Raw genomic sequence first — 18,827 nt, 5'->3', positions numbered from 1 at the left:
ATGTAATGTGGAAAGCTGAACAATGGTGCCATGATCCCTGTCTTCTCTAGAGACACACCTGGTTCAGCGAGTACTGCCTCCTGCTCCCAGCGTCTGGATGACGGTCGTTTCCGTCGTCTAGGTCCTAGTATGAGAACCTGCTGTCCCGCGTCAGGGGACGGATCATCTTCTGGGACACCCACTATAGGCACTCTTTCCCCGCTGCAGAGCATGTGTCCATCGGTCTTTGGTCAGTAAATCAATCTGCTCATAAGAAATTTATCTTCCATGTTGAGTTAAAAGCTTTGTCTCTGCTGCACTCCTTCAGCCTATGTCACAACCAGAAAAGTTCAGATAGTTGAACTCAAGCGAAATTCCGCTTTGCACTAGTCATGCCTCTGCCAAGCCGCGCCTTATGCACCATTAAAGGCATACTATGCAAAATTTTTCAGTTAATTAATGTGTTCCATACCGTTTTGGATGATTAAATGAGTCATTTCAGGTCGAACAAAGGTTTTCTCGGCCGCCCTGGTGGTCTGTGGGGGAAATACCGTACTTGCAATAGCGTACCGCGAGCGAGCTATTTTTAGAAACATAACGTCACGATGACGTCACATCACGTGGTACGCAGTAGGACAAGCTTGCATAGTCCGCCGCTGTTTCGCTGTAAAAGAGACGTGCGTTAGCCTAGGTTTTACTCGGTAAACGACTGCTTTTTCCAAATCTAAAACCATGGTTTTTAAACATTGTTGCTATGGAACGTGCAACAGCGACTCGAGGTACGCTGATCGGCCGCATATGAAGGATGTTTTCTTCAAGACTGCCAAGGAGAAATGTGTGCGCAGGGTACACCGGTGCGGTCAGCCTACACAACAGTTCAACCCGGAAAAAGTTACCAAATTCACGTACATATGTAGCAAGCATTTTGTCGGAGGAAAGGGCCCAACCGAAGAACATCCTGACCCAATTCCAGCGACATCAAGTAGTGAACAGGTAAGAGTATTTTGGTGGCCGACATGTTAATAAAGTAGCGCCTGCTACCATGATAGCATATAGGCTATCATGGCAGCAGGCGCTAACTTGATACCCTGCTACCAGGATGGCTTACTCAAAAACATTTCAAATAAGACAAACATTAAACATATACCAATCCCTGGACTTTGATTACAAACAGAAAAAAAACGGCCGACGACGCCATGACCGCCGCGCAGGAAAAAAAAACAAAGCTTACCGTTCGATCAACTCGGCCCGTTTTCCGGTCTTTTTAAGCCCTCGACACTCAAGCCATCGTTTGAGCTGAAGGTTGGTGTGTTCTTCGACAGTGCGACCAGTAATCCGTGCACCTGGGACATCGTCTTGGGAAAGTTTAATGGCTGCAAAGTCGGTCATATCGCTGGTTCTGTTGCGCGTGTAATAGCTGGTTGCTACGGGCGTTCTCTACCTGTATGCCCTACCTAAGCGGCAAAAGGGGCGTTGTTCTTCAGATGGTGACGTCACGTGCGCGGTACGCAATTGCAGGAGCACTCGGCCCGCACCCACAGGCTCAGAAGTCTGGTGCATCGCGAGAGTCGGTCTTGCTTTACGGCGAGAACTGCTACACGCCCTCAGTGAAAGGCATGCTCGTTGCTAGTGCAGTGGTGATATTTGTGCAGTTATCATGGCGGAACCAGCGAGAAAACAGCGAAAGCCCATGTCGGAGCAGGCAAGAAAGAGGAAAAGGGCTCTGGACAGAGAGAGGAGTCGTACACGGGTGAACATCAGGCAAGCTTTTTCCGAATGGCGAGAGCTAAAAGAAAAAGAAGGCTGCAAGGCTGACGCGGACCTCGCGTTTCTGCTGATGCGATTGTAAGTAACATTGAAATGGTTTCTCTCTCTCTGTGTGCATGTTCATACTTTCACTGTTAGTCATTGTTGTTACTGCCGTTTTTTCGACTTTTCGTTGCGTTCGTCTGTCTGCTAAGCTCAAAACAACCGCGCCTAGCTTGACGGAGAAACCAGAACAGCTGAGCATCTTTATGACAGTGCACTTTTACTTTCGCCCTCTGGGGGGAGCCTCGCTGGAAAATCAACACCAGTTGCATAGTATACCTTTAAACATGCATCATTCGCATCGCTGACTTTTAACTCGCCCCTGAACCTACCTTTACACAGAGATAACATATGAATCACTTACTCTATTTACCTTGTTCACGTTCAGTGTGAACGCACCTTCAGAGGTATGCCCCTAATGGTAAAACCTGTTTTTTTTTTAAGAATTTGATTTGTTTAAACTGCTGTAAATATGAGACTATTTAGAAAAAAATTAACATGTATTTCCAGATCTGTATCTGGATTCTGATTCTGATATGGGGTAGAAATAAACCATCTTCATGGGTTGTTTTCGTTTGTTGTTGTTTTTTGTTTGTTTGCAAGATGCTGCAACCACACAGAATAGACAGCATTTGTTTAATGGACAAATTAAGCCTAAATAATCAAATAAACTCTCCAAACATGCCCAACAAAGTAATAAATCGCAACTCACCATTTTCAGACAAGAAGAAATACAGGCCAAACTTTCCATATAAAAGGCTAACTGGGTAACTCCACTTCTGACTCTAAAAATATCAGCCAATTTAAGAAATATTTTGAATTCTTGGTTTTTAATAATCGTTAAACTTTATTGATCTCACAATGGAGAAATTCACTTCTGCATCTGAACCCATCCTCTTGGGGAGCAGTGGGCTACCACTGTAGGGCGCCTGGGGAGCAATCTGGGGTTAAGAGTCTTGCTCAGGGACCCAGAGTGCAGGCGGTGGTACTTGCAACCTTCTCACAGGGCAAGTGTACTGCTCTAACCACTAGGCCAACACTCCCCCTGGTCTTCAGAAATTAACACAAGCATGTTTTAAAAATAATAATATTAATAATGATCATTTATATAAGAAACCATGCAACTTCTGAGAATATCAAAGTTCACAACCGGCAATCAATATAATAAAATCAGCAACAATAAAACATTTTTTTCAAATACACAAGTAAAAACAGTGAGTACGATAAAAGAAACATACAAACAGCACCAAACATTTAAAAAGGGATCATAAAAAACATTGGATAAAAAGAAAGATTTTCCAGCCGAATTTAAGTATTGAACATTTGAAGTGGAGCAGATCAGCATACCGACCAGCAAAAACAGAATACCTTTTTTTAAAGAGAAGATGTTATAGATATTATACGGCTAATAACATAAAACGTATGCTAAATATAAAATAATCAGTTTGTGCTACACATATGCCAATCTTATAATGTATGCTGTTCTGAGCGAAACCGAGCAGAGACAGGGAGCCAGTCAAGTGAGCAGAGAACAGGGGAGATGTGTTCATGTTTAAACACGCTCATCAGCATCCTGGCAGCGCTGTCATGCACATGCAGAACTTTTTGTATGTTTTTGCCTCGGATCCCAATGAGAAGTGTTGTAATCGCCTGGAGGAGACAAAGACATGGATATTTTTTCTGCATCAGAGACTGTGGGTTGCAGTTTTACAAAGTTTCAGGTATGTAATAATGAATTTTTACAGATATGTTTGATATGACTTTTGAAGGTGAGTTGGGGATAAAAAAATAACAGAGACTGGTGACTGTACTGGAAAGAGAAATGTTCTGGCCAGAAAAAGCAATACTGTGGATTTTTTTTTAAATTCCTGAATTAGGTATAGTGCACCAATTTGAATCACTTCTATTTTTGAGCTTTTAATGTGCCTTGATCTACTCCAGAGAAGTTATCAGTGTACAAAAGGGAAGAGAATATAGAGGAAAATTAAAGATGATGAAGATGGAGTGGATGTGGTCTCAGACTCATTGCTAACCAGCTCAAGGTAGAGCTGAGTATCATCAGCATAGCAATGACAATACTTGTATCTCTATTAATGTAAAGGGCTGATTCCCTATAATGGAGAGTGGGGTGAACTTAAAGTTGTACCACTAGCACTTTAAAATCACTTTAAGTAGAAACAGGCAAAACTCACCTCACTCTCCCCTACCTCCTCTCAAATCCTTGGATCACCTAATCGTAACCTTTAAACAGTTCCTCAAAATCATTTCAGGACTGAAGAAGAAGCTCTCATAAAATTGAATGGAAGGATTTTGTTGTTCAAGGAGTTTTGACCCTCTGGATATTCTCCCAAAAAAGAATCTGAAGACCTATTTGTCATAAAACTTTTTAGTCTTATTAAGCACAAATTCAACCTTCTCCTAGAGCTGAACTTGGACCTTCTGATTTCGATTTGTATAGTTCTACATCGGTATGCTATCAGTATCTTCATAGTATATATTACAATTGTAGTTATACTACATCAGAATTTTTGATAATGCTGGCATAGCATTTTTCCCTGACAGTAGACAAACCTCTTGTGAAGCAGGGTGAGCAAATCTTTCCTTCGCTGTTGGATTCTTTGCTGATGTTGCTCTGGGACTTAGACTTAGACAACTTTATTTGTCATTTTGTATGCACAGAATGCGTACAGAACGAAATTTCGTTGCATACAGCTTGTAAATTGCAGTAAAATTAAATTACAGTATAAGGTGCAGCAGTAATTTAAAAGTAAACAATTTAAATATAGACAATGCAGGAGAAGTCACAGTGTACAGGTGAGTATTTTTTTTAAAATCCATTTGTATGTGCAGAATTGATTGTGCAAGGGCATTTGTGCAAGAATACAGCTTGTAATTTACAGTAGATTTAAAATACAGTATAAGGTGCAGCACTGAATTTAAAAGTAAAGCAATTGAAATGTAAACAATGCAGGAGAAAGTCACAGTTTACAGGTGAGTATTTAAAAAAAACATTTGTATGTAAAGAATTTGATTGAGAAAAAGGGAATTTGTGCAAGAATGCATTTAAAAACTAAGAGTTGTAATGCTAAATGGAGATGAAATGATGCAAAATGTGAAAATATGGGAATGTTGTGCAGAGTTTATGGGTTATAGTTCAGCAGTTCAACAGCAGTTCAACAGTCTGATGGCAACAGGGAAAAAGCTTTTGCAGAACCTGGTGGACCTGCAGCGGATGCTGTGGAACCTCTTCCCAGAGGGCAGCAGGGAGAACAGTCCATGAAGGGGGTGTGAGGGGTCCCTGATGATGTTACGGGCTCGGGAAACGCAGCCCTGAGATGAAATGTCTTTTATTGAGGGAAGAGGAGCCCCGATGATGCCTTCTGCTGTCCTCACCACTCTCCTCACGTTCTTCCAGTCGGAGGCGCTGCAGCCTCCACACCTCACAGAGAGACAGCTGGTCAGAATGCTCTCTATGATGCTTCTGTAGAAGGTCGTGAGGATGGGCGGGGGCAGGTGGGCTCTCCTCATCCTCCTCAGGAAGTTCAATCGCTTCTGTGCCCTCTTCACATATTGTGATGCATATTGGAATAATGATGCATAATGTAAGGAAACAAGAATTGGGAGAGGGGTAAAGGCATCTGGGGGAAGGGGGGTTGCTGATTGTGTAGGCTTCTACCCTGGTGGCTTCCTCTGTCCCCATTTCCATTTAGACCATGCCATGCCAAGGCTGCCTGAACTATGTTAGGGATATGCCGTACTGTCAACTCTCAGACTGAAATACTGTATGAGCAGAACTACACGCCAGCTGCAATTCCTGAACTTGGTGGCCCCTGCAATCTTTATTTCTCCTGGACATTATGTAAACAGCATTCTGTGACATCTGTGACCTGTAACAGAGCGCTACTGAGCTGCCTGATAATGTACCATCACTATCAGTGACAATGGCTGTGGGTAATACTGGACAATGTTCACAGACATACAGCAACACACACAGACGATTACACTGAAACACACATGCACACACATCGCCTTTGCTGTGCAATTCCTATACTGTGCTACTTTCTTATTTAACTATAGTGTCAGAAAGGTCAGATCAGAGACTTTAAGTTGTAGCTTTAAGTATTTACTTACCATATATTTCGGCTTATAAGTCGCTCCGGTATATAAGTCGCATCAGTCAAAACATGTGTCATAAAGAGGAAGTAAAACATATAAGTAACACTGGACTATACACATTTATTTAGACATTTACTTCACACAAGCCAACACCAAAAACTGACAATTAATCTTTATTAAATTACACAAATGAAGCGACAGTGGAGAGGAAAACCACCCATTAATGGGAAAGAAAAACCTCCAGCAGAACCGGGCTCAGTATGAACGGTCATCTGCCTCGACCGACTGGGGGTTACAGAAGACAGAGCAGAGACACAACAAGAGAGACAAAAACGCACAGAAGCACACATTGATCCAGTAATCTGTTCTACATTAGATGGTAGTAGCGGGTGAGCCGTCTTCTCTGAATGATGTCACAGTTAACAGAACGCCAGACCAGGTGTACCTACTATGAAGAAAAAGAGAGAGAACAAAAAGTTAAAAGCTGAAATGACAAAGGTCATTTCAATGCAAAACCGGAGAACAGTAGAACTCAGCAGAGAGAGAGAAATAGACCCTGATGTCCTCCAACAGCCTAAGCCTATAGCAGCATAACTATAGAGATAGCTCAGGGTAACATGAGCCACTCTGACTATAAGCTTTGTCACAAAGGAAAGTTTTAAGATTAGTCTTAAAAGTAGACGGGGTGTCTGCCTCACAGACCAAAACTGGGAGTTGGTTCCACAGGAGAGGAGCCTGATAGCTAAAGGATCTGCCTCCCATTCTACTTTTAGAGACTCTAGGAACCACCAGCAGACCTGCAGTCTGAGAGCGAAGTGCTCTGTTAGGAACATACGGGGTAATCAGAGCTCTGATATATGATGGAGCTTGATTATTAAGGACTTTATACGTTAGAAGAAGAATTTTAAATTCTATTCTTGATTTAACATGAAGCCAATGAAGGGAAGCTAAAATTGGAGAAATATGATCCCTCTTGTTGATTTTGATCAGAACTCTTGCTGCAGCATTTTGGATCAGCTGAAGACTTCAAACTGCATTTTGTGGACTTCCTGATAGTAAAGAATTACAATAGTCCAGCCTTGAAGTAACAAATGCATGGACTAGTTTTTCAGCATCACTCCTGGACAGAATGTTTCTAATTTTGGCAATATTCTGCAGTTGAACAAAGGAAACTTTAATATGGGATATAAATGACATGTCTTGGTCAAAAATAACACCAAGATTTTTTACTCTATTATCAGAGGCCAAGTTAATGCCATCCAGATTAAGTGATTGATTAAGAAATTTATTTTTTGAGGACTCTGGTCCAAAGATTACAACTTCTGTCTTGTCAGAATTTAAATGCAGGAAATTTAAAGTCTGAGATCTAACAGGACAAGTACAGACACAAGTCCATTATCTGAGGCCATGAGAATATCATTAGTGACCTTCACCAGAGCTGTTTCAGTGCTATGATGAGCTCTGAAGCCTGACTGAAACTCTTCAAATAGGTCATTACTTTGTAAATGTTCACAAAGTTGATTAGCAACTACTTTCTCAAGAATTGTAGATAAGAAAAGAAGATTAGATATAGGTCTGTAATTTACTAACTCATCTTGATCAAGAGATGGTTAGCTTCTTTAAAAGCCTGTGGTACATATCCATTTACCAAGGATAGATTAATCATGTCTAAAATAGCGCCACTGATCAAAGGGAATACCTCCTTAAACAACTGGGGCAGGATAGTTTTCATAAGCCTAGCGAGCCCTCTTGTGGCTATAGACGGTAATGTTTACTCCTTGGTAAATTTGATATATAAGTCACAACCCCTGCGACCCCATGAGGGATTAAGCAGGGTAGAAAATGGATGGATTGATATAAGTCACACCTGAATATAAGCCGGTGGATTGGCCAAACTATGAAAAAAGTGTGACTTATAGTCTGAAAAATACGGTAGTTTATTTTTATTAGAATGAAACAAAAGAAGTCTAGTTTATTATAGCTTTTAGAAAAGATAGACAAAGCAACTTTATATTTACTTTATTTCTTATCATGAACAGAAACAACGCATTTCTGTGATTTTAAACAAGTACTGTGATTGTATGCTTTCTATGTTTGTTAATGAATGAACAGAGACAATTAAGCTTTGAATATTAGTGGTAAAGCTTGTTTGAAACTGCAAAGGTCATGCCAATGATTTACTTAGCTAATTCCTTTGTTAATCTAATGTTTTTCCTTTCCTATGTAATATTTCCCTCTAATGTTTTTTCGGTTCATGTACAGCACTTTCAAACATCTTGTTACTGAAAAGTGCTATATGAATACATTTTCCTTGCCTTGAAACAAAATAGGTGCAATAATCATCTAAACAATAAATGTATGCCATGTCTTGGCTGTGCATCAGATGATGCATGAACTGGTTCTGTAATTTATGGGCACAGACAGATATTATGCATATTGCATATTATCTCATATTGATAGGCTATTATTTTTCCTGTTTTTCAACTGTTGAACTTGAATATTTTATCTTTTTTAACCTGAGAATGCCATATTATCAATAATTATGCAATATTTACTGTGGTATTTATTGTTCTACTTTTTCTGAATAAGCTAATTCTCTGTTGCTTTAGAACTGACTTAAGATTAGATTAACTTGTTTTTTCATTACTATAAACTGTGTGTTACTCACTGTCATGCTTGCATTTCCCAATTGTGGGACAATAAAGGAATTTCTTGCCGGACCCAATGTGTGATAGAAAACAGCAAGCAGATCAAACAGGAGAATCCAGCTTTGAATGAAACAAATACCGGTAACTTAAATACTGCAGGACAGTATTCAATTACAACAAAAACAGGCTAGAATAATTTACAAAACACTAATCTCCTGGGGGAAGAATCAATGTGGGGAACTGTGGATAATCAAAATTCTGTTAAAGCTTCAACAAACCTTGTCTACACAAAGGTTGTGAGCACAATAAAAACATCATAAACCATAGGTTCAACACTGTCATAAAACCCATAGAAACCAATGTCACAATAGTTATCAGACCAGAGCAAGCAATAACGTTTTCATTACACTGACTTTTTAAAAACTTTCACTTTCATGTCTTTTTTTTTTCTTCCTTGTGTCCTGTCTGGCAACGTGGTGCTAAGAATCGTTGTCTTAATGCCAAAAACAGCCCAACAGATTTTACTTTCACAACTGGAGTCTTACTGCTTTCGCTATAGTGGTCCGCTTGATTTATATATGCAAGAAGCTTTACTATAATTTATGATGGGAATATTTCATGTTAAATGGACACTGAAATAGCAAGGTAGAAGAGGAAAAACAGGAGAAAAACAGATGGGACGAAATGCCAAAAGGGAGAAAAGGTGAAAGAGAAAGTGGAGAGAAAAATGAGAGAGCAATATAACATCCTTCAGGGTCTGCTTCTACACCTGCAAAATGAAACGAACAGCAAAACCAACTGATAAAGTATTACAGCTACAAACAACCAAAGCCTTGATATCATTACAGAGGAATATACAGGAGTAATTAATATGAAATGTATAAAGTGACAGCTGAATATGATAACAGGGGTTTTCTGTATAGATGTGTAAGTATCTGAATCCAAGAACCTGTAGGTGTTTGTGAGAGTGTGCTTGTGTTTGTAAGGCTTATCCATAAAAAAAATGCTTAATAGTGGTTGTGAGGAGCCAGAGACCCGCACCCCAGAGCATCGGGGCAGATGCCAGGGGAACCAAAACCCCAGCCCCAGACATTGAGGATCACCAATGTTCAAGCAGGCCAAGGTACCAGCCAGCGGAGGAGAACAGGACCTGGGTGGTGGGCTTCACACTTAGTGGAGACCTGAGATGTCCCAGGAGAGAGGGCAGTACAAACCCAACCTGACAAACAAACAAACAAACAAACAGAAAACCACGTGTACAGTCACACTCACACAAGGAATGACTGGGGAGCAACCTCCCAGGAAGCCAGCTCCACTGCTGAGTCCAATAGGCACCCCCGTTCTCTGAAAACCCCCACGGAGAGGGAGGCTCCACTTGCCGCACCACCATAGCCCGCGGGGCCAGAGATGGGCAGCAGGATCCGAGCGACAAACACAAATCAAGACCAACACCCCCACCCCCTAACCCACCCACCCACCATCCGGACCATCTGGGGGAAGAAAAAAAAAATTCTGGTCAGTCAGTCAGCCCGAACCATGCAGACTCTGCGCCGCGGGTTCTATCCGACTATTCGCCGGATAGAACCCGCGGCGAGACAATGAGCTGGATATGGAAACCTCAAACCCCCCCCCCCCACAGAGGACAAAAATGGATGTTAAACCCACCCCAACACTAACATTCAAACAACTCCCACACCACATACGACAATAGACACCCAGGCTGGGTTCAAATCCCAGCCTGAAATGTTAATGTCCAAACCCCCTCCCAGCTTGAAAATTCATGAGCCGTAACAGAAATTATAGGTTCAACACAGTTAAGATCTACAGAAAGTGAAGGTAAAACAGTTATCAGACCTAAGCAAGCAATACAATTGTATATTACACAGGCTTTTTCAAACCTTTCTCTTTCATTTCCTTTAGATAGAAACATTATAAACCAGAAAAGTACACCACTGATAAAAGAAGAATTTATCTATTGTCCCATAATGGAAAAATTCCGGCATGACAGTGGCAAAGACCCAGACAGAATTACACATAATTTTTATTAATGAAAAAGAAGACCAAATCTAATCTAAAGTTATTTCTAAAGCACCTGAGAATCAGCATTATTAGAAAAGCCAAATTAAATAGTAAAAATAAATAAAGTATTGTTCAATTATAAAAAAGAGATATAACCGTACATATAACCAGACATTTACCCTGTCACACCTTTGTTTCAGAGGTTGATTCATGACATAAGCTAATTGAAGGTAGACCTGTGGATGTCATTTAAGACACCTAAAACACACCGCTTTCATGTGTAACAGAGAAATAAATAAAATCATGTCAGGTCTCAAAAATGGAATTATGGTCACTACCTGGCTCGATCATCCTGGGTTGATATTTTGGTGTGAAATGTCCAAATCAACCCCAGAACAAAAGTAACCAATCCTTTGCAGATACTGGCTGAAGCTGTTAGCCACATAATATCACTCATTCAGTTTTATTAAACATATGAGAGCAAAGTGTCCACCAAGTGTCAGTGTTTGCTCTGACTTACGGAGCTAGTACAATGCTTATATACCCAAGGACAAGAACAAATGCATATTTAAAGTGTAGTGCAAGAGCTCACCTTTTGGCAAGTTATTGTGAACAACTGACTTCTGGTTTATCTATTCTGTTAAAGCTGCATTTCTCAGCTCTGTCAGATAATATTCCGAGTGGCAGAGCCAACAAACCTTGTCTACACAAAGGTCATGAGGATGATAAAGACAGAACATAAATCGTAGGTTTAACATAGCTAAGACCTACAGAAAGTGAAGGTAAAACAGTTATCAGACCTAGACAAGCAATACAATTGTATATTACACAGGGTTTTCAAACCTTTCTCTTTCATTCTTTTAAATAGAAACGTTATAAACAAGAAACGTACACCACTAATAAAAGAAGATATGATAAGAAATGTATTTATTGTCCCATAATGGGAAAATTTAGGCATTAGAGTGGCAAAGACAGAATTACACACAATTTTAATGAAAAAGAAGAGCAAATCTAATCGAAAGTTATTTCTAAAGCAACTAAGAATCAGCTTTATCAAAAAGTCCAAATTAAAAAGTAAATATAAATTAAGTATTGTACAATTATGAAAAAGAGATATAACCATATATACATCACATATATCACCGCCTAATCTACTTCCAGTAGTTATCATCAGTTATTGCCACCGTGAACTGCAGAAAATACGGGCAGATCAGCTCCTTCTGAGTTTACTTTGCTCCTGTCAGGATGAGCCTCCCCCATACACAGTGATCGAGATGACAATTTATGCTTTTATTTTCTTATTGATTAACGCTAAATTCATTAAATCACCACAAACATATTAGTTTTAGGTATAGCTAATGATCTGTAATGTTCTGTTCTGGTTCTTGTTGATATTTTGATTAAGTTAGCTTTCCTGCTTTAAGGGTTAGTTCTGTTTCTAGTTTTTGATTATGTTGGAATCATGTTTAGCTTGTTTACTGTTTTAGTTATCTGGTCTTCTCTATTAGTTTTTATTAAAGCTTGTGTTTCTCTCAGTCACTTCCCCTTCTTTGATCACTGTCACCTGTCCTAGTTAATTAGAGCCACTTGGTTTCACCTGTCCTGCTGCCTATTTAAACCCTCCTCAGTTTTCTGTTTGCTGCCGGAACTTCACACATGTCTCATTGCTCATGCCTCCTGTTTCCCTGCGGTAAGAACCATCCAGCATTCTGTGTTTTGCCTGATTACCTGATCCTATTCTGTTTTATGAGTCTCCCTGCACCCTGTTTACATTTTTGGTTTTTTGCTTGGATTACCGCTTTGAACTCGGCTCTGGACTATTTTCTGTACACCTGCCTGATCCATCCTCATCGTCTCTTAAATAAATCATGTCAAGCATTACTTTAAGTGTCTGATTGAATACCGGGTTCATCTCCACTCCAGTTCATGACATGATCCACTGATTTTTCCTTGTTGACCGGACTTTGGATCGCTTTACTCGATGGGGCGGCATTTTTGTTTTGTTTTGCTTTTCTAGACTTACGCCTGGTCACGTTGTACTTGCTTACTGAATGCCATGTGCGTAACTTGCGTAAAAAATGTGACGTAAGTTGTGCTGCCCGGCTCTGGTGCTGCCTGGAATCGATAAGAGAATCGTTAGGCGAGCTGCCAAACGGTGCCATGGAATTGGAACACATGGAACCGGTTCTGAACAGGAACCGGTTTTAGATTCCCATCCCTAACTATATTTATCTAAATTTCACACATCATTTCCCAATAAGCCTTGATACCATCACTGAAGAATATACAGGATTATTTAATATGAAATGTAAAAGGAGACAGCTGAAGATAATAATAGGGGATAATAATAGGGGTTTTCTCTATAGAATATACAGAATCTGTAAGAATCTGTAAGAAAAATGCTCAATAGTGGTTGTGAGGAGCCAAAGACCCGACCCCAGAGTGCCGAGGCAGACGGCTGGGGAACCAGAACCCCAAATGCCCGAAGGGACCCCAAAGCAAAGGTGCCCAAGAGGAGCCAACACAGGGAAAGCTGCCTCCCCCACGTGAGGGAAGAGGAGAAACGGCCCCCAGGAAACCCCCCAACAGCCAGGGATGACCCCTTGGGTTCTGCCGGCAACCAGCTATGCCAGAGCGGATCCAGCAATGGGCCCCAGGGACCTGATGTCCAGGGGCGCCAGGCCCCGCGAAGCAGCCGCCAGGAGCGAGCCGGCACCTGGCCAAGTACCCAGCCCCAGACACCGAGGACCCCCAACGCACAAGTGGGCTAAGGCACCAGCCACTGGAGAACAGGACGGGGGGATGGGTGGGCTTCACACTCAGTGGAGACCTGAGATGTCCCAGGAGAGGGGACAGAATAAATCCAAGCTTACAAATAGACGAACACAAAACCACGTACACAAGGGGAAAAAGACATGAAAGTGAAAGTTTTTAAAAAGTCTGTATAATGGAAAATGTTATCATTTGCTTAGGTCTGATAACTATTGTAAAACTGCTTTCTACAGGTTTTATGACAACGTTGAAACTATGGTTTGTTTTTATTGTGCTCACGACCTTTGTGTAGATGGCTTCTTTCATGTCTTTAAGATAGACACAATGTGAACAAGAAATGTACACACACTGTGTAGAGGGACACGAAACCTTTTTATTGCTGTCTGACATTAAATCAGACAAAACGACTCCTGTTTTGGAATAATTGGGATGAATAAAATATATTTATTTATTTTCATTGTCAAAATAATGAGAGATGGGATATTTGTTTATTTGTTCAAATTCAGGAGTTTACCTTGAGATTTCTCTACACATTTTTAGAAAAACCTATAGAAGTTTTGTTAGTTTCTGAGGTTGATGGAGGTACACCTGTTTGACACCTCAAACTCACTGCCTGCTTTGTTGTGTATCATAGACAAATAAAAGAAATCATACTAGATCTGAAATAGGGAATTATGGTCATCTATCGTGAAATGAATACTGAATCTCCATAGGCTAAAAGCACTTTGAATCACCTTGTTAATGAAAAGTGTTAAATAAATAAACTTGCCTTCAAAGACCACTTTCAAGGCAAGAAAGAAGCCATTACTCCAAAATCAACATAAAAGGCCAGGTGTGTTTAAACTCAAGTCCAACACCCGCATTTGTCAAAATGTAACCTTTCTGAAAAACAGATAATGACCTGAAAGAGACTTTAATTAACATGATATGTATTACGTGCTGCTCAGCATTTTTTTTCCAGTGGGTGTGGCCTACAGTATAATAAATAGATTACCTTAGTTCAGTTGTAGGCAGATCCTCACACAGAAGCTTTGAAGAGCAAAAGGTACAACAAGACTGTAGTGAGAAACCAACAAAATGTCTGGAGAAAGGTAAAGAAAAGATAAAGTTTATTTTAGAAAATGTGTTCATGTCTAGGATTAATTTGTAAACAAATTTAAATTGAATTAAGTCATTTTACTTTTAATCCTTTAATTTAGGTTATTGTGAACTTTTACATTTTGAAATTCTCTCATTTTATTTCAAGTCTTATTCAAATCTCCGGAAGCCTAGAGTAGTTATTCTCTCTACAAATACATTATTTTTCAGTTTTTTAAAGATAAATGAATATCTTCTCTATTAGTGGTCTTCAAATTTAAAATGACCCAAATATCTTCTCTTTATTGGCCTTTTTACCCTTACCACTTAAAGGAAAACAACTATTACATGTCAGTTAACTTCATAGACCTTGCTGACAATTTGTTCTAGTTGGGAATTAAACAGCGTATCTCATCAAATTGTTATTATGGTTACATGATAATAAAGATTCTTGATTCTTGCAGGGAACATCAGACTGACAATTTTCTGTCCTGCAGGCAAAATCTACAGAGGGCCCTGGGTCTGTACGTCACCAATACTCTCTCCTACATGACAACAGTAAAAACATTTTATGACCAGTTCTCTGAATGGAAGAAGAGAAGACAGACAGAGAATGACAAAATGATGGATATCAATAAAAGGGCTGACATAATTGACCCCACTTTCACAGATTCAGAGGGAAAACGTGCAGCTTTTCATAAAAACATCACAGGGAAATTGCAGATGGATGCAGAGAGCAAACTTGCAGAACTAGAAAAGGAGCTGGATGAAGTGTTGAAAGACACACTGGAAGGTCTGGAGGAACTCAACACCTTCGTGGATGCAGTGGAGAAGCTGGCAGTGACTTCGCTGCATGTGTTTACTGAGAACCTAATTTTACGCCTGCCTGAGAAGATCAGATTTGATGATGTTCAAGCTGTGATCATCGCTGCACGACAGATCTGCCCTCTCCTCCTGGAGTTCAAACGAGACGCAAAGTCGTTCTTTCAGCCTAAACTCTACAACCTAGAGGTGCTTACACACCAACTGAAACGTTACATAGATACCACCAACACCATTTGCCAGTCTCATGGCAACAGGTAAATTTAGATTTCTATTATTAAACATAGAAGATAACCTGTGCTTTTATTTTTAAATAAAACAATATCTTGAAATATAACTGTCTTTCACAGCTTCAACTTTAAAAGCTTCTCGACTTTGTCTAAGGAAATTGCATTGAATTCAGATAATCTAAGTGAAAATGACATGGAAAAGATGATAAATCACATTAAGCAACTTGACAAGATCAGGTAAGTTTGACATATTTTATTTTCAGTTTTAAATTCAGTTGTAACACGTTTGTATTAAATTGGTCTGATTCTTTGTATTTTCTATCACAAAAAGTTTGCAACCTAATCACATTCAGTTCAGATCAGTTCATTAATATAGAGCATATTCACAGCACGGTATCTCAATGCACTTTACAGAGCCACTTCTTTCAAATTATACAGACAAATTAGTTAAAAAAATTTTAAGGAACCTCAACAGATTACATTGAGTCACCGACTTGCAGCATTTCCTCCTGGATGAGCATGTAGCCACAGAGGACAGTTTTTGGCATTGTGTTCCTGGCTTTGCAGCAATCACTCATACTGACCATGCATGTTACGACAGTAGAGAAAAACTGCTGTGTTAAACCATTTAACACAAAGGAACCTCCAGCAGAACCAGGCTCAGAGTGAACGGCCATCTGCCACAACCGACGGTTCGCTCAGCTTTTCAGATAAAGGTTTGACACTGATCCTGGATTCTTTGTCAGTTCTGGTGCCTCGCTCTGAGCAACCAGCAGGTGGAGTGCTGCTGTTTTTAAGGACATAGAGGACCAATCTCCTAAGGGTAATCTTAGTCAGCTGTAAATCAATGATCTACCACCACTGTCGTGGATCGTTAGAAGCTATTTCTTGGTGTGAGTGGTGCACCTGGTAACCTGAACCAGGATGAGATACTGATGTAATCTCTCTGGAACGTGTTGGAGGACCGAGCTGTAAACACTGGGGAATGAAAGCTCAATCCTCAGCCTCTGTTTAGTGATGGCTTTTCTCTTTTGACCAAGATGGCTTCTTTTACCTCTCTTTCAAACCATCTGTTCTCCCTGTGCAGAATCTGTACATCATTGTTGACAAAAGAGTGCCCTTTGTTCTTGAAGTGCAGGTGAATCTTCCTCTGAGCTGCAGGCCCTCCAATGCTGCTCCATGGTAGCTGTTTAGTTTCTCTGATGACAGACTGTGGTTGGAATTCTAAACAATAATAACTGACTTCCCAGAGTTACTGAATAAGGAGACGGTGGTAATGACGTTCCAGCACTTTGATTGAGAAACAGAACAGAGATCACATAGATGGAAAGTAATCACACCCCACGGTCCCACTGCAGTCTGCGTCTGACCTGTCTCTGCCCCTCCTCGCTTTCGGCTCTCCCTAATATTCGATAGTTGCCTTGGCATGAGAAAAAACAAAGACAGTCTATCCTAGACAATCAACATCCCGCACAGCAGCTACAGCGTTTGGCCTTGCAATCAGCAAACAGTGGATCTCATACACAGCCATCATGTCTCCAAGCCTCCTATGTCCGAGTGGCGTGAGGCCATAGTGACTTCAGAATAATTCTCCATTAACACAGACTAAATGCAAAAAATGAAGGAGAAGCTGGACATAGGACTCTGTATGTTTCTGCGGGTTTATTGTTGAGCCTAAATGGGTCTTTTGTCAAAAGAAATGTTTCATGGTCTTAGTGGTTTAAATAATCTTTCTTCATTTTAATACATTTTCCTAAATTCTAATTACAAACTATCTTGTATACCATGTTTACCCTTTTATTTTATTTCATAAAAAGATTTTGCATAGAATGTAATTTTTTCCCAACAGGATGGATGAGCACTTTCGGATTAAGTTCCTGTTCCAGAAAGTATCCTCAGAAGATTTCATCGAGAGCTGTGATGACCAGCTACAAAGAATGAAAGATTTCCTCAATGAGCTGGAGGAGTGTGCCAATCAGATAGACAGAGTGAACAGAGGAGCAAAGATCTCCAGTAAGACAACCTTAGTTGGGGGAATAACTGGATGTGCACTTTCCGTTGCTGGTGTTGCATTAAGTCCAGTTACAGCAGGACTGTCTCTGGGGCTGACAGTTGCCGGTGTGTCTATGGGTGCAGTAAGCAGTACCGGCAAGTTGGTAACCACCTTAACAGAAATTGGAATTAATCGCAGTCAACTAAAAAAGGCAGTTGATGTCCTTAAAAGCTTTGTGGAGGATTTCCAAATGATCCAGTACTGTCTTAATCAGGTGATAAATCAACCAACAGAAAATCTGAAACCAAGGAAGATAGATGTGGTGGGAGTTGGCAAGGCAAGCGAAGCTGTACTACAACATGGACCAGCATTACAAAACATCTCCAGACAGGCCTTACATGTCATTGATATTGGTCAGGCTGCACATTTGGGGCCTCTCAGCAAGGGAGATGGTTTTGCTGAACTTAATTGCAACAGGACTAAAATCCCAAACTTCCTCAAAGACAGAGCTGCATTATTTCGCTCACAGGTAAAGTCATGGGAGGAGATTAGAACCTCTTGCAGCAAACTGACCACCGAAGAAAACAAAAATATCCTCCAAGCGCCATTTTATCCAGGCATTAAGAAGACATGGATCTAAATGCTAAGGGAAATAAAAGTGACTTCTCTGGCAGCCACTAAAAAACAGTAATTCTGGCATAATTATACTAAGACATTGTTTTACTGATGTTGCAGACAATTGTATTAACCGAAGTTTAAAAAAAAATTAAAACAATCAGTTTGACATCAATTTTAACGTTAATCAATCTGTGATGTACTGTAATGTAACAGTCTGGTTGTTCTCTTTTACCTGTAAGAGGTAATACTAAAACTTTTTGAGAATTTGATCTGATTAATTTGTTGTAAATATGAGACTGTTTAAAATAAAGTGAATGTGTATTTCCAGATGTGTATCCTGGAAGAATGTAATTATTTTTCATTTCAATGTCTTGAGTTGTATTTTTTTCCTAATATTGGTTTCTCTCTTTTCTTTGATATATATATATATATATATATATATATATATATATATATATATATATATATATATATATATATCACAGGGTCCTCTGTCCACAGGGTTCTCTTTCATTGCCTTGTCTATATATATATATATATATATATATATATATATATATATATATATATATATATATATATATATATATATATAGAGAGAGAGAGAGAGAGAGAGAGAGAGAGAGAGAGAGATGTGTTTATATATGGCTAAAAAAAACTTGTCGAGGTTGTATGTTTTAGCATAATCTTTATTTTATTTTCCCTATGATATTGTAGTTCTGGTCCGTTGTTTAACTTTTCAAA

At 39.8% G+C, this 18,827-nt stretch overlaps 1 protein-coding gene across 1 annotated transcript; it reads left to right on the top strand.

The window, feature by feature from the left end:
* Positions 1–13,166: 13,166 nt before the first annotated feature.
* LOC110368077 lies at positions 13,167–18,284 on the top strand. The gene is made up of 4 exons (XM_021315110.2): positions 13,167–13,333; positions 14,918–15,499; positions 15,593–15,709; positions 17,322–18,284. The coding sequence occupies exons 1-4, from the start codon at positions 13,167–13,169 to the stop codon at positions 18,103–18,105; spliced, it is 1,650 nt and encodes a 549-aa protein (XP_021170785.2). The 3' UTR covers positions 18,106–18,284.
* The last annotated feature ends 543 nt before the right edge of the window (positions 18,285–18,827 follow it).

This window comes from Fundulus heteroclitus, unplaced genomic scaffold (assembly GCF_011125445.2).
Source record: "Fundulus heteroclitus isolate FHET01 unplaced genomic scaffold, MU-UCD_Fhet_4.1 scaffold_577, whole genome shotgun sequence".
Classification (NCBI taxonomy): domain Eukaryota; kingdom Metazoa; phylum Chordata; class Actinopteri; order Cyprinodontiformes; family Fundulidae; genus Fundulus; species Fundulus heteroclitus.
This window is presented reverse-complemented; position numbering and strand designations above follow the sequence as displayed.

Bases quoted from the DNA above. Each gene is read 5' to 3' on its own strand.
- LOC110368077 (XM_021315110.2), top strand. From the start codon at position 13,167: ATGACCCCTTGGGTTCTGCCGGCAACCAGCTATGCCAGAGCGGATCCA. The intron at 13,334-14,917 runs GTGGGCTAAGGC...TCTGTCCTGCAG, and splicing joins CGAGGACCCCCAACGCACAA to GCAAAATCTACAGAGGGCCC. The intron at 15,710-17,321 runs GTAAGTTTGACA...TTTTCCCAACAG, and splicing joins AAGCAACTTGACAAGATCAG to GATGGATGAGCACTTTCGGA.